This window comes from Chlamydotis macqueenii, chromosome 3 (assembly GCF_036417535.1).
Source record: "Chlamydotis macqueenii isolate bChlMac1 chromosome 3, bChlMac1.mat, whole genome shotgun sequence".
NCBI classification, from domain to species: Eukaryota; Metazoa; Chordata; class Aves; order Otidiformes; family Otididae; genus Chlamydotis; species Chlamydotis macqueenii.
In genome coordinates, this window is record NC_141558.1 from 87,747,692 (window position 1) to 87,763,833 (window position 16,142).

The window sequence follows — 16,142 nt, forward strand, 5'->3', positions numbered from 1 at the left end:
CAATGAAGAGAGCTTCACTCGGCCTGCTGGCTAACATGCTTGCTGTATAGCCCCGTATGCAGCTGGCCTTTGCTGCAAGGTCACCTTCTTGACTCAGGCTCAGCTGAGGACCTCAGGCCAGTCTCCGCGGAGTTGCTTTCTGTGTATTTGGCATCCAGCCCATGCCTGGTGCACAGGACTATTCTCTGCCCATGCAGGACTTTGCATTTGCCTCTGTTGAACTTCATTTGCAACTGCACGCTTAGGCAATAGGTGGCACTACTGAATGATGTGACTTGCATTGTTATCGAGAGAACGTCACTACGGAAGAGAAAAAAACAGCAGAGGAGATACCTGGGTTGCTTCGCTCTGAAGGCCAGGCGAGAAGGAGCGGACATGGGTCTGGAGCTCTTTTCAAATGCCTGGTGAGTTCTCAGCACAGGAAGGAGGGACTCCAAGCGGGGCTTCCCAGGGTTGGGGTGGGAGAAAGCCCCTGCAGGGTCACGACGCCATCGGAGGGTGGGAGCGTGCGGCTGAGTTCTCCTTAGCACGAGTGGGGAGGAGATTTTGTTAGACTGAGCCTTGGTTTGTATTGCTCAGAGAGCTGCGTCTGGAGCATGCTTGCTTTGTTAGCAGTGCCGAGTTTGAGTTATTGCCATGATAACTGGTTTCGTGCCTCTGACTCACTAAACTCTGGGATGTAAGAGCAGGAGGATATTATTACCAGTTGCATAAGTTGCTCAGCCTCCAGGAAGGTGGAAGCTGATGTTGTTTGCTCTTAGGAGCCCTGTTCTTCCTTGTCTGGGAGCAGTCTAAGGAAATACCTTCTTAAAAGTCACACGTAGGCTGTCTCAGAGATCGTTACCAAATTGGTTTGGTGACTGCTGGGGTCACCAGTACAGACATCAGGTTCTGCATCACAGGCAACAGTGGGAAATTATACTGGGTAAAAAGAAACACCCAGTGGACTTGGTTTTTCATGGAGTTTCATGTCTTTTTTTTTTTTCTTTTGTCTCAGGGTATCCTAATAATGACACCAAAGAGCTCCCTAATCTAGATGCCTTCCACAAGGCAGAGTAACAAGACTTTCTCGTCACTTCTAATTTTGCAAGATTTTAGACCGTTCTTTTCTTGCAAGAGAATCTACCAGGCTGAAAGAGAACTAAGGAGGATGTTTTCTTTTCCTTGCAGGCAGATGAGACGTAAAAGCTTGGTATCCAGTAAAGAGTAGTTAGAAGTAGCAAAGGCGTGACAGCTCGCTGAACTCTGAACAGGGAAAGGTCCCACAAGCCTTTCCTGCCAGCCCTGCAGCGTTCCGCGTGCCGGGCAGCAGAATAACCCTTGAGCCTGGAAGTCCCCTGCCAAGGCTGTGCACGTATCGCTGCACAGCAGTCAAAATAAACTATTTTATTGCCTGAAGTAACATGGCCGCTTGTAGGATGAAACACCGCAAGGACACCTACCCAGTTGTTTAGTGCCTTTTATCTAAATTGTGCTGAAGGAGGGAATATTTTGGCAACAAACTATCTAGCTAAAACGCAGCCCAGAAACACAGTCTCCTTGTGCATAGGCAGTGCTCTGAGCCCCCCCGTCTCTCTCTCCCCCCCATCCAAAAAGTAGGAAAAATAATGTCAGATATTGCTTGGTGGCTAAACAGCTTGTGATCCCATGGCTGGGCAGTAAACAGTGCTGGCAGGTGATTTTGTACACACCATGCAGAAGGGTTGGTACCATTCAGACAACACTATCAGATTATAAGGATCTTTTTTTCTTTTTTCTTTTTTCTTTTTTTTTTTTTTTTTTCACTTGTTTAGGGAGAGCATCTTATCCCGGATCAGGTGAGTGAAATAGCTGCTTTGTGCTGAGGTCTCCACTTTTTATTAGCATCCTGGCTGGGGCACAGCATAGTCCCTTCCTTACTCTATATGAGGACAACAAACTCTTAATTCACAGTCCCTTTTGCAGGCCCCTGCAATAGCCCCAGACACCTCTAGTAATCCCCAAGGGAAGCTGGAGAGCTTGAGGCACAAGTCAGAGGGACAGGAAGGTGCACTACATTTGGGACTGATTGCTCAAGTGTTTGAATGGTTTTGAAACATGTTGTCTGTCTGTTAAAATCAACTCCAGTGACTTAGCTCCCATATTTCTAGAAAGTTTGAAACCTTGCTGTCTAGAACAGAAACAGGGGCACCAGACAGACAACCTGAGACACTTACCTGTAGAGAGCTATGGCATAGGGCCAGTGTTGCCCTAAAAGATTGTTGAATTTGTAGGGGAGCTATGTATAAAGCACTGCCAAGAGAGGCATCTCCAGCACATCCAGCTCTCTCCAGCAGCTGAAGACCCTTGTCTCTTCTCCTGCTCCTCAGCCCATTCTGTCTGTGCAGTTTTTATTCCTGGAGGAGCGCAGCTGCTACTATCCCATTCACTCCAGTACCTGCCTTAAAATAGAGTGGCCCATATCCTATTGACCTCTGCCCCCTGGAGTACTCTGATTCACAAGGTGAGAGCCGAGGAAGCCTTGTGATCAGCAAGTCTTGATCAGCAAGGACTTGAGGTCCCTAAGAAGCACTGGTAGATGTAACCCCACCCCAAATCATGCCCGTGAGCATCAAAAATAACAGAAACCTCCCCTGCTGACTCCATGCAATTTGTAGGTATTTGTTACTGCTCAGGCCCAACTGATGTGAATACAAGCCTCAGCATAGTCCCTGTACCTTTGACATTTCTCTTGCTGAACACAATTTTATACCTCTCCAGGTCTTTTGAATATTCTCAGAAGAATGCAGTCCTGGTCCCTGCAGCTGCCCTGGGGGTTGGAGGGATGCTAGTTTACTGGCTGAGGTCTAGACACAAGACCAAGACTATTGAAATGGGCGATGGATGGTGGGGTGCAGGTGAAAGACCCCTAAAAGGGAAAGAAGATGAAAGTATCCGTCCCTTCAAGATTGAAACGTCCGACCAAGAAATTGAGGTACCAGTGGGGTACTGTAGGGAGGGGCAGAAATCTGCAAGGTGCCTCACTGCTCAAGGTGATGTCTTCAGAGAGGCAGCAGTGCAGCTACTTAGCACCACTAGATGATGCTCTGGCTCACTGCCCTTTATAAACAGAATTTGAGCTCAAATTCAATACAATGTCCCATAAAGACTTTCTGAGACCACAGAACCTCCATGCAACCTGGGGGTGCTTCTGCGGAGAGGCCGTGCTTTGAGCAGCAGACTTTGACATTGAGTCTGCGGTTGGTAGAGTGGGGTGGGAGGGTGTTGGGACAGCAGTGGTACCAGTGGGGCAGGACTGAGGGGCTTCCACAGGGGGAAGGGCTGGAAAGGGAAGAGGGACGGAGTCTTGACTGAGTCGCAGTCCCTTTCTGCCTGTTCCTACATATCTGGTCAACTAGCAGTGGACAGCTCAGGCTGAGCTTCTTATTCTTCTCCCAGACAGTGATGCCAGCAAGCTCCTAGTGCCAGAAACCCTAAAGAGAGTTAGCAGCAAGGCAAGAGTAGGACCCAGTACTCCTGGGTGCCCTAGAGGAATTGGTAACATATAGAAAAATATATTCCCCATATAAATGATTCAGGGGGTCATGCAGAATATTCCACTGCTTCAGGAGGGCTCGTGGTGTCCCAGATAGTGGTAGAAAAGCCAACAGAGCCAGGAGAGAGGATCCATGCCCACCCTGGTGTAGGGCACACGTGGGCAGCTGGCCAGCCTCACAAGAAGGGCTCTCCCCCACAGGACCTGCACCGCCGCCTGGAGCAGGCCCGCTACGCACCACCGCTGGAAGGGGCTGCCTTCCACTATGGCTTCAACTCCAGCTATCTGAGGAAGGTGGTGGCCTACTGGAGGAACCAATTCGACTGGCGCAAGCAAGTGGAAGTCCTGAACAAATACCCCCATTTCCAAACCACCATTGAAGGTGAAAGAGTCTCTATGGCTTGAGCAGGTCTTGCTCTGAAACGCATGGAGAGAAGGGGGGGATTTAAGAGGTTACAGTAGTTAAGACAACAGTATGCACAACAGCTTAATGGTATGAGTGAAATATCACTAGTTGGAGGCTGTATTATTAACAACCTTCAATAGATTAAGACCATTACACAATGGCAATAAGATTAGGTCTGCGTCAAGACGGGTTTCATGTGGCTCTGAACCTGTGCTAACTAATGATGAGGTTTTCTTCTGTTATTATATTGAAGCCACCTTTAAAGATTTAAAAATTTACCCAGACTTTGGGGCTAGAATTTCCCCCACCACCACCCAGTTTAGCCAGGTGAGGTTAGCCAGACTTTAGGCAAATGATCTGCAGGGTAAACGTCTATCTTGCACTTACTTTTTCCTGTTTCTCTTTTTATTACCCACATGTTTTGTAATTTTTTCATGTTTTTGCATGTGTCTTACCTGTATTATGCTACTTATTTAAGTGCAGCTCTACTTATATACTGTGAGACCAGTTTCTCAAGAGATGGATGGTCAATCTCCTGTGACCCTAATATCTGGGGCTGGGATCAATACCTCTGTCTGTATGAAAAAGATGAGACATAGGTACCAGGCCAGGCATCCCCTTTCAGCTAAGCATCTTCTTGCCATGGGTTGATTGTGTAACTTCCGCTACAAATACTAATTACAATTTTGCCACCCCCCTTCTTCAGAGTCCAGGGCAGAAACTGTGATGGAACCAGAGCTTTAATTTATCTGTTTTGGATGTGTGGCAGGAATTGATATCCATTTTATCCACGTGAAACCCTCCTACGTCCCTCATGGTCGAGCTGTTCAACCTCTGCTGATGGTCCACGGCTGGCCCGGCTCCTTCTACGAGTTCTACAAGATCATCCCCCTACTCACAGAGCCAGCTGGGCACGGCCTGAACGAGGGTGATGTGGTGTTTGAGGTCATCTGCCCGTCCATCCCAGGCTATGGTTTCTCAGAGGCACCGCACCAGAAAGGTAAGCTCTGTTGGAATCACAAGGTTTCTGGAGTAACACCTCAGCCATCCCCAGATCACTGCAGTTTGTGAATGCAGATGCTTGGCTCTGCACTAAGACCAAGTGGCTGAGGCTCTGCTCTGGCTGTGGAGATTTGGAAGGCAATGGTAGGTGGAAGCCGGATCGACTTTCCACTTTCTCCACTTTCGACTGAATTTCTATCATCTTGTGTTCACTTTATTGCCAAGGAGTGAGGCATAGCGCCATAGCACACTGTGCCTTCACACAGCAGCATATTCACATGCCTCTATCAGGCCACAATCTTTGGCCAGGAGATGAACACTAGAACAAACAGGTCTCCTGTGTTTCTCTTTACCTACAGGCTTTGACAGCATAGCAACTGCCCGGATATTTCATAAGCTGATGAACAGATTGGGCTTCAAGGAATACTACCTACAGGGAGGAGACTGGGGGTCTCAGATTACCACAATCATGGCTCAGATGCTGCCACAGTGAGTAGCAAAGGGAACCAGTGCAGAAAAGCTGCCTCCAATTCTTTCCCCACCTTCTGGCTCCATGGTCCTGTTCCTGCCTTCTGTTTGCCCTGCCCCTCATCCCCTTCTGCTTTGTTTCCTCCAGGGACATCCCCACTCCTGTGCATTCAGTTGTATTAATACGCTTTGCATTGATATTGGCACAGTTCTCACACTTCCTAAATTTCAGTGCTGTTTTCCTTCTCTTTCACTACCTGTGGAAGTAAACTCTGCTCCATTTTGGTTTGAGACCTCAAGGAGATAAATTTAAAATCAGCAGGGAGAAAAGGAAGGAAGGAGCTCAGCCTTTGAGCAGCTGAACAGTACCACGAAATATAGGACTTTCCTATTTAAAATGCAGAGTTGAGACTGATCAGAAAAGAGACACAATAACTTCCTTAAAATATGGTGTCATAGCTCTTTGTTTCACATTTAATGAAAAGCAAGCACCACAGCCATGCTTAGGTTAGAGAACAGATAAAGTGGAAAAGCTCTTACAGAAGTTAGATTGCAGGCTGAGCAGCTCACTGTTACCGATTGAAGTTGTGCTTCACAGCACCCAGAGCACTGTGGCCACATGTGACCTACTCAGGCTTTTCAGAAAATACCCAGTGCAGCCTGTTCCCTACAGCACAGAACAATGTAAGATCAACACTCGGAGCTACCAGCATGGATATGCCACATCCAGAAACTAAGTACCTAAAGCTAACATCATACCAGCGGCACAGCTGGATGGAGATGGCACTAGCTGTACCATTTCTAACTCACTTTTGTTTTTTACTCATGATGAACCTGAAGAGTTTTATGTATTTGTCTCAGTGAAATGCTTCTGTCACAGCCCCAGTTACACTTATTTTCTAGAAAATTTGGAAACAAAAAAATCACTTGATTTAACCTTCTATTCATTAACTTACTTTTAGATCTGTGAAAGGGCTTCATCTGAATCTCATCTTCATCAACAGACAAGGTTTGAGAAGGATGATTTCTGTGATGCTTGGGGCTTATGTACCATGGCTTGTAGGCCTCACTAGGGAAGATGTTAAACGGACGTACCCTTTCATGCAGAAGAATGTATATGAACTTCTGCGAGAGTCTGGATACTTACACATCCAAGCCACCAAACCAGACACTGCAGGTAATGAACCTTCTCTATATCACTATGAACATTGTATACTAACTGTTTATGTTATATAAAAACTTATAGTTGAACAAAGGCCAACCATGTTTGAGAAGCAATGAGTTCTGGTGACTGAATGCAAGACATGGGGACAAGAACTACATAAAAGCAAGTTAAAATGAACAGCTTAAAAAAAAAAGATGGAGACTACAAATATAACTTTTCAAGGTCTTTTAAATGGCATGCACTTCTCTTGGGGAAAGAATTCCTTTGCAGAAAGGAATTACTTTTAAATTAAAGCACACGGTTCTGAAATTGAAGCTTCTAGAAATAAATGTGGGTGAAAATAAGAAAAATCTCATAAGCAAGTGCAATGTGAAACTTGCAGAAAGGTAGACACAGCACTAACACCTGAAAAACCAGAAGCCTGATATAGTGGGGCCAGTAGATAAGAAGTTTGAAGAAAGATATGGCCATCTCAGAAAAGTTAAATAAATTATTTGTATCTTTCCCCACTAGCAGGATTATGGGGTTGAAATAATCCCTTTATTGAAATAATCCCTCATCAGGAAAGAGAGCAGAGCTGGCTCAGACTGGTGTCAGATGTGGAGACCATAGAATGAATAGCACCCCATCCTGGAAATTTGCTGGAAAAGAAGAAACTCAAACTGAAATGTCAACTAATCCCTAGTCTGTTGCTTGAACAGATTGAAATACCAAAGAAATAAAAGGAGACAAACAAGATACCAGGTTTTGTATCTTGTGTGTCTCCTTTTGGGAGACAGGGGTTTAGGGTTGTTTTTTTTTTTAAGAGTCAAACAGTGAAGCTAGCCCCAAAAGAATGAAGACCACTATGTCTAGCCTCTGATCAGAAAACGAGCAGAACTATTTTAAAAGGGAGAATTGATTTACAGGTGATAATATCACAGGGAAATCATGCTTCAAAAATCAGAGCTCTAGCAGAATCAGAGCACTGTGGCTCCGGTAATGGAACGTATTTCATTTCCAATAAAAGTCTTGTTGAGGTTCCTCCCCCAATGTTCTTAAAGAAATTAAACTGCCTTAGGAAAAGAAATAAGTTAATGGATTAATAACTAGCTAATATGAGAATCCAAGCATAGGAATAAGTAAGCAGCTTCCAGAGGAGGGAGAGTATCACAAAAATTGTGCTGGCACCTGTACATTTCAACATGACCCTAAATTCTGTACAGATAAAAGTTAATGGTTAAGTGAAAAATTGACAGCTAGCCAGGGTCTGGGTTTAATCTAAAGATAACTGCAGAGAGTTGCAAAAACATTTAAGTGACTGGCTGATTAAACTGGCCAATAAAAAACGATGTCAACAAAGTCCAAAGCAATTTAAGTAGAGGAAGAAAATCACAATGGGCTCTCGTTTGGTTGCTGCCATATGAGGCCATGAATCATGGATAGCGCTTCGAAATGTCAGCCAGCTCAGAGTTTAAGAGAATCTTACAAACTCTTGAAGAAAGCAAGACAAAGACAAAACACTAAATCCATGATATTCAGAATCTGTTGGATCCCTGTTCATCCTGTTTCATAAATATATTCTGGAATCAGCAGAATACAGGAAGGGGAGAAAAGAAAGACTGAAGTAAGCAAGCACTGTACGTAGTTTAGGACTCTTCAACATGGAAAAAGAAGAGCAGGGATTTTGCAGCACACTAAAATGATGAAATGTAGAAAATTAATCGGGGAAAAAAAAATGTATTCCCTACTCAGTCTCAGGAAATACCAACATTATCAGTTTAGTTCTCATTAGGCACACTTAAAGCAAAGCTATAGTATTTTTTCTCACCACAAGTTGTGGTACCTAAAATGTGGTCCAGGTTGAATGACTAATAAGCTGCCAACAAGACTGACATTTCTGAGCATCTAACCTATGGACACGGAATACGGTGGTTCAGAGGCAGCTTTCAGCCAAGAAAATGCTCACCTCCAGTCAGGTCACATGCTAGCTGGCACATCCTAGCCTGTTCTACCATTTGACCTGTTCTACCTTTTGACCATTGCCGGTCAAAGCACTTACATGACTTCGATCTGTAGCAGAATCACTCTAGGCCTGCCAGTGCGGGGAAGCTGTTGTACCAGTGCAGAAACCTACTTTGCGTTAGCTATGTTCACTATTAAATCGAGACCATGTTGTGCGTCATCTTCTACAAAGTCCCTCAGTGTTAAAGTCACACTAAAATACGCTTGAGAGCAGACAACACTGAGTATACTATAAAACTACAGCCTAGGGTATGGCACAGGAATTTTCCCAAGGCAAGCCAATATCCCTACTGCAGTAATTCCTATCCCTATTTTACAGATAAGAACACAGATATAATGTGCTGTGTACCTGCTGTGTTTGTGTTTGTTAGTGTTCCACAAAGGCAGGAACAGATAACAGATACACAACACTCCACTGTTTAAATTAGATAAAAAGTGATGAACAGCACTCAGGGTCCTGGTTATCCATCGTAAGGACAGTGCTCCCAAAGATTTTATCTGAAATTTCTTTTCAGAGTGTAATCCCTTTACATCTGAATTTGCTCCTTCTGCCACACATCACCAAGAAGCCAACAGGACTTTCTTAGCTCTTAGCTTTTTTTTTTGTATAGGAATTACCTGAGTTTGTAGTGCTGTCAGTTACAGATGGAATTCCATTGGAGTAAATTTGTCAAGAATGAAGTACTACCGGGGCTAGTAAAATACAGACTCTCTACTGAATTCTCATAGAAAACTCTAAATAATTAATGAAAGTCCAGTTTAACTTCCACTGAAGTACTGCAATGCCAGGCAACTGTAATAGCTCTCCCATTCTTCTCCTGAATTAGGTTGTGGACTGAATGACTCCCCTGTGGGGCTTGCTGCATATATTTTGGAGAAATTCTCCACCTGGACAGATAAATCATTTCTGCATAAAGATGATGGAGGCTTGGAAAGGTAAGAAAACAGATGCTCTTCCGTGAGAAGACTCATCAAAAGAATGAGTCATGAGAACTAATGAGGTGACAGGTAAAAGACTGGCCAGTCAAAGCTGAATTTTAAGGATGAAAGATTACGCATGACAAGTAGTGGTTTAAACTTAGAGCAGACTGCTACTGCTTCAGCACTGGACAGTTTTGCTCTGGGCACATGGGTGCCAATTAATTTGCTGCTTGAAAATGAGTGGAGAACAAGAGGAACAACTGTTCTTCAGGGCATGAGCCCAATATAGCATATTGAGAAACAGCTTCCAATTACATTTCTTCATCTTTTTCTCTCAACAGCAAATACTGTCTTGATGACCTTTTGACCAATGTGATGATTTATTGGGTGACATCCTCCATTGTGTCCTCAATGCGATTCTACAAGGAGAACATCTCCAAGGATCCTGCTCTAACTGCTATTGCCAGGTAATGAAGCAGCAGGTGTAAGAGAAATTTGCAAATGAGATTGAACCATATTTGCCTGTATAAACTTTTAGATGACTGACAACAGCAAATTTATTAGTTGGGGGAAAAAAAAAAAATCTAAGTTCTTATTTTCTTTTGATAAATATAGTTAAGGGTCACTTCTTTTGAACCTCTAAGTCACACAAGGTAGCTTGTGGCCAAGGTAATGCAGAAGACTTATCAAAGTGTATTCAGGCTTGTTTGTGTTCAAAATACAGGTCGATATTCACAAAAAAAAAAAAATGCAATCTGTGGCTCAGTTCAGTAAAAACAAAACAGAAAATAATAAGCATTTCTAAAAGCAAAGTTTAAACTGAATCAGGAAGGATATGGCTTACTGGTGGATAAACCAAGAACTATACCTGTTAAGCACAAACTTGTGGAAGCAATTTGGAGAGCAGTACTGGAAACCACCTTGAAACAAGCACCTTCTAACAGCTGCTGGCTTTAAGATGACTGTAAGAGAGGCTGACCAGGAAAATGGTCAGCTGAGCAGAACTCTCCAAGTGTTTGATCATACAAAAAAAAACAGGAGTCTTTCTTTGTAGACTGAACTTGTTTACCTTTCCTCTTGAAAGAATTGTTTGTTATGCTGGCACCATAAATTCTAAAGTAAACATTTCTGACTTTCTGTGGCATCTTGCCACATATCACAGAACTACAAAACAAGATAAGCTTAAAAATCTGAAATATTTCAAGATTGAACTGCATGCACAGTTGGCTCTACTTTACACATCTGTGGGTACAACATTCTTAAACTCAAGGAGATGAGGGCATTGAGTGCACCCTCAGTAAGTTTGCAGATGACACCAAATTGGCTGGGAGTGTGGATCTGCCTGGGGGTAGCGAGGCCCTACAGAGGGATCTGAACAGGCTGGAGAGCTGGGCTGAAGCCAATGGGATGAGGTTCAACAAGACCAAATGCCGAGTCCTGCACTTCGGCCACAACAACCCCAGGCAGCGCTATGGGCTTGGGGCGGAGTGGCTGGAGGACTGTGTGGAGGAAAGGGACCTGGGGGTACTGATTGATGCTCGGCTGAGCATGAGCCGACAGTGTGCCCGGGTGGCCAAGAAGGCCAACGGCATCCTGGCTTGCATCAAAAACAGTGTTACTAGCAGGAACAGGGAGGTAATTGTCCCCCTGTACTCGGCACTGGTGAGGCCGCACCTCGAGTACCGTGTTCAGTTTTGGGCCCCTCACTGCAAGAAAGACACTGAGGCCCTGGAACGCGTTCAGAGGAGGGCTACGAAGCTGGTGAGGGGTCTGGAGCACAGGCCTTATGAGGAGCGGCTGAGGGAGCTGGGATTGTTCAGTCTGGAGAAGAGGAGGCTCAGGGGAAACCTTATAGCTCTCTATAACTTCCTGAAGGGAGGTTGTAGTGAGCTAAGGGTCGGCCTTTTCTCTTGTGTAGACAGTGATAGAACTAGAGGCAATGGTTTCAAGCTGCGCCAGGGGAGATTCAGGCTGGACATTAGGAATTACTTCTCGGAAAGGGTAGTCAGGCACTGGAATGCACTGCCCAGGGAGGTGGTGGAGTCACCGACCATAGGGGTGTTCAAGAAACGTTTGGATGTTGTGTTGAGGGATATGATTTAGCTGAGAAGTATGGGTGATGGTTGGACTGGATGATCTTTTAGGTCTTTTCCAATCTTGCTAATAATAAATTCCATAAATAAATTCCATATCTGAGATCCAAATAAATGTGAAGCTCTTCAGCAGAGTACAGACCACAAAACAGGTTGCTGTGGTGAAACTTCTCCAGCTGACTGTGGCAGTTACCAGAATCAGGTTTTTATAGACTTTCCCCATGACTTCTTTCAAAAATGCAGTTAACTCATGTCTTCTAGGGTTGGAGTACATGTTCCCACAGGGATTGCAGCTTTTCCTCAGGAGATAGTACATACACCACGTGCCTGGGCAAAGGAGGTCTTCAAGAACATCGTCACTTACTCTTACATGCCACGTGGAGGGCATTTTGCTGCCTTTGAGGAACCAAAGCTTCTGGCACAAGACATCATGCACTTTGTCAGAAAGGTGGAACAGCTGTGAACCCGCAGTTTACTATTCTATGATTCTATGATTCTATAAAATGGAAGCAAGTTGCTCTGCCACCAGCAGAACCTTTACTTTGAGGGATTAAATAAATCCAGTGTAACCACATACAGAAACCAGCATTTTATTTTGATAATGATTATAGTACTGAATTTGTTACTCAAGCTGTAAAGCTCTTCAAAAAGAGAGTGATTAAAAAAAAAAAAAAAAGCATCTTGTCTTCTTTCATTCCTGGCACCATATCATTGCTGCATCCATAGTTCAAGTATAACACAGTACGTAAACAGTTTGATGCAGTAACATTGCACTCAGTTGGGGAAGAGAATAGAAAGGAACTGGCCCCTTGTTCCTCAGAACTAAGGCTTCTGTTCAAAAGCTTCTTTAAATACTTGAGTGCTAGCATTCTTAAATATGCATTACAGGCAGCTTGGGTGAAAGTATAAAGAGCTTTGATCTCCTGAGCACAACCATTCCCACGTTCAATTTATATTCAAGTGGGCAAGCTGCACATAAGGCAGCTTTCTTCATTCTAGCAGTTTTTCCTCTAGAGCTAGCTTTAGCAGTTACTATGCTTTGTAAACAGTTGTTAATGGATAGTAAGGCAGAGAGCACTCCTAGTGTTCTCCAAGCTCAGACATATCAACTTAATTTACTCCTAGTTCTGTAATCTCATTCCATTCCAAAAGGTCAAAGTTAAAACATGCACCAAGTGTAGAGGGTTACTTCAACCTTTACCCTCCTTTTAAAGGATTTTTACCACCCCATCGTGCAATTTTTGCTAGTAAAGAAACTGCAAGGAACCTCACTACCAGTAGGCTTGAGTTTCTCTTCAAATGGGATAGAGCTATTAAGCTCATCATATTACAGACACATACCCAGTGACTGAAGGTAACTCCAGCAGGTATCTAGCTCTGACACACTGAGCTCTAAGGGTTTCTCTCCCTCCCTCCTTGTCCCATTCTGCACCAGACACTAGGCCAGAAGAAAGTGCTCAAGTTCTGCTTTCAAGTAATGTATTCTGCCTTCGAACAGGAATTTGACAGATAAAGATAGTGCTGAACTTGATCACACTGCCCTCAGCTCTTCTTCACATTTCAGAAACACTTCAAGTCTAAGACTCTGAGAGGTAAATGTAAGCAAGAAATTAACTTTTTTGTTGCTGTTGTTTTACAGGAGAATAAGCTAGCATATTGGGGCACGAGTCCTAACTTCCTCTGAAAAGGGTTAGAGCAGAAACTGCTTACTTTTAACTCTAACTGATAGTCAGGGCTGCTGGACTGAATGTTAGTAAAAAACCAGGAATATGTGCTTCCCTGCCTTCACAGGACTGCTCAGCCTCTCTTCATCACCAGTACAAGACAGTGCTACAAGACTTCCCAGTTGCTGAGAAGTCCCACTCTTTGGATTAAGTAACTGAAATCGAATTATAGGGAAGTCTAATTTTATCAAAGAGATGGGCAAACACTCGAGTACTCAAGCCTGATCAGACTGCAGGGAAAGGTCTCCTTTTACAGGCATAGGCTAGGTAAGAATAATTGTGGCCTTTACAGTGAAGGTCAAGTGTATTCACATACATTACCTAGAGTCCAAGCAATCAGCTAATGTACTAATTATTACCAGAGAAATGGCCACATTAAAACTCAGGAGAGAGAGAAGACTGTATCCAGTATTTGCCAGTTCGGTAAGCATGCAGCAGGAAAGTTTTATTCCCAACACACTAAATCATCTCCTGTGCCACAACTCAGGTCCCTAAAGAATCACTGTATCTGTGTGCAACTGTGCCTTAAAGGGTATTTGCTTTCAAGAACAATGCAGGAGATGAAGACAGATTAACACAGTCGAGCTACAGGAAGGCAGGAGATGCCTTGGAGAAGAGAATATGCGGTTACATTTGATAAAGTTACTATCACTTAAAGCAGCACCAAAGGTTATTCAATATTCCATTAAAGTTTACAGAGCACAGGTCATTCATGAAAGCCTTTAAGTGTCACTGGTGCTTGAAACCAGACGTAGTCCTCCCAAGTAGAAGTCATATGCTGAGGAGGCGAGGCACTTACGTTGATGTCTCCATCACAGGACAAGTTAACAGTTAGCTTCCTCCCTCGGGTCGGCACTTTATAGTCGAGCTTGGGCCGGAACCAATCAACACCACAATCACGGTGTCCTTGGAGCATAACAACAGTGCCCATGACAGGGAGAGCCTTAAGTTCACTGAAGACATCCGCAACGAAGAGTGAGTGAAAGAGCTTGCGAACGCAGGATGCAGTTTTCAGGCTCTCCTCAGCACTGCCCTCCCAGATACCCTCCAAGTTGAGCTCATAGAGCTCCCTGGGGCTCATGACATTGCCTCCAAGTAAAATGAGAAGTCGAGGAACCAGTGTCAAACTAAACATTACTTCCAAGTGCTGAAGCACTGCCTCCAGGTCCGTCAGCACCTGCCGGCACTTCTTGCTTGCCAGGTCCATGGAGGGTGCCTTCTTAATCACATCTCCATCCTGAAAAACAAAATGAAAAAATTAGTACATTTCATTATTAGAACACATTAGTCCTAATACACTCTTCAGAAAGCACGGCTCATCCCATCCCCAGAAGTCCAGGAAGGTTTAAAGGGGTTTATGCTCCTTTTAAGAGATACAGGTACCCACATACAGCATCAGGAGATCTAATAGAAACGTGACAGGGTACTCTAGAGCTACCCAGTCTGAACCTGAATAACACTACTGATTAATTCCTACAAGAATTAGAAGCTCTGTCTTTTAAAGGTCAGCTATCACTCCAACACCACTTAACATTATCTTTTTTTTTTTCTCAGAGTTGTCTGAGTAACAAACTAAACAGTTACATGCTTTGAGCACAGCAATAAAACTGTAACCTGTTGAGGCCTTTAGCAGCCTAATATAAAGCTTTTTTTTTTTATTTTAAATGAAGTTGTGGTAACATTTAAGGATACAGCTACTATAACACTTTACTTTAGAAGCCGTTGACACAGTAAAACACGAGTTCCTGAGCTAGAATAGCTGGCCGTAAGGCAAAACTCAAACGCCACAGCCCCTGCAGCATGGCCGCCTCTGGGTCCAGGGGTCCCCCTGGGGTCCCCCCCCGGCCGCCCTCCGCGCTGCCCCGGCCCCCTCACCTGTGCCGCCCGCCGACAGAAGTAGGCGAGCTGCTCGTAGGGCAGCGGGAGCTGGTGCCGCTGGTGCAGGACATGCTTGAGGAGCTCGCAGGCGAAGCGGCAGCAGCTCTCCCGGCTTACAGCACCCGGGAACACCACGAACACTGAGGGGGGAGAGGCGGCCGCCGCCGGCCCGCTCCGCCGAGTCTTCATCCCGCTACCGCAATCCAGGGCCGGCGGCGCCTCAGCTATGAGGAGCGGGGACGTGGGAGAGCTCGCTTGGGTGGGAGCACGAGCAGGAACTACCGCAACACCAGAGGCAGCCATTTTCTGCCCAGCCAACGGCGGCCGGTTGGGATTTGAATGGCCGCCGCCGCGGAGCATCATGGGAGTAACGGAGCGCACGCCCCGCGCGACTTCCGGCGGCGCAGGCGCCATGTTGGGGAGGGCGAGTGAGGCTTCTGCCCGGCCGCTCGCCTTGGCCCGGCAGGAGGGGGGTCTCTGGGCACCCCACCCCACCCCCGCCCAGCCCAGCCCAGCCCAGCCCAGCCCAGCCCAGCCCAGCCCATGCACGGGGAGTGGGGTAGGCTGATCGGGCCGGCCCGCTTCTCCTGCTCCGGGCTCGGCAGCCGCACCGGGAGCAAGCATACGGGCCGTTGCTAGAGTGTTTGGTGGGGATAACGACCACCGGGCCGAGGAGGCACCGCGGCGGGCCCGGGTGCCCCAGCGCCCCAGCCCGGGCGCCATGAGCTGCGGCTGCCTCCTTGCAGGGCTGCCCAGGGGGCTCCGGGAAACAGGGAAACTGGTTTTCCGGCCGCCCTGCGCTGGGGCCCACCCGGAGCACGTCTGCAGGATGGACGGCAGTGAGGGGGCAAGGCCCCGCCGGCCGCTCCCGGGCCGCTGAACTCCCTCCGCCTCCGCCTTGTCAGCCCTGTTGGCTCCGGTCCCTTGGAGAGGAGCTGCCGTCGCCCCGCCGCCGGGCTCTCCACCT

General features: G+C 45.9%; 2 protein-coding genes across 2 annotated transcripts; one reads left to right on the forward strand and one right to left on the reverse strand.

Moving 5' to 3' along the window:
* The first annotated feature begins 358 nt into the window (after positions 1–358).
* Positions 359–12,262, forward strand: LOC104486566 (epoxide hydrolase 1). The gene is made up of 10 exons (XM_086745249.1): positions 359–404; positions 1,794–1,817; positions 2,740–2,953; positions 3,716–3,896; positions 4,690–4,920; positions 5,282–5,411; positions 6,353–6,567; positions 9,387–9,495; positions 9,822–9,947; positions 11,835–12,262. Exons 1-10 carry the CDS (start codon positions 376–378, stop codon positions 12,034–12,036), a joined length of 1,461 nt encoding a protein of 486 aa, XP_086601375.1. The 5' UTR covers positions 359–375; the 3' UTR covers positions 12,037–12,262.
* A 625-nt stretch (positions 12,263–12,887) lies between these two features.
* MAD2L1BP (MAD2L1 binding protein) lies at positions 12,888–15,589 on the reverse strand. Its single transcript, XM_086745251.1, has 2 exons — positions 15,173–15,589; positions 12,888–14,534 (listed from the first exon to the last, which is right to left on the reverse strand). The coding sequence occupies exons 1-2, from the start codon at positions 15,587–15,589 to the stop codon at positions 14,004–14,006; spliced, it is 948 nt and encodes a 315-aa protein (XP_086601377.1). The 3' UTR covers positions 12,888–14,003.
* Between the last annotated feature and the right edge of the window lie 553 nt (positions 15,590–16,142).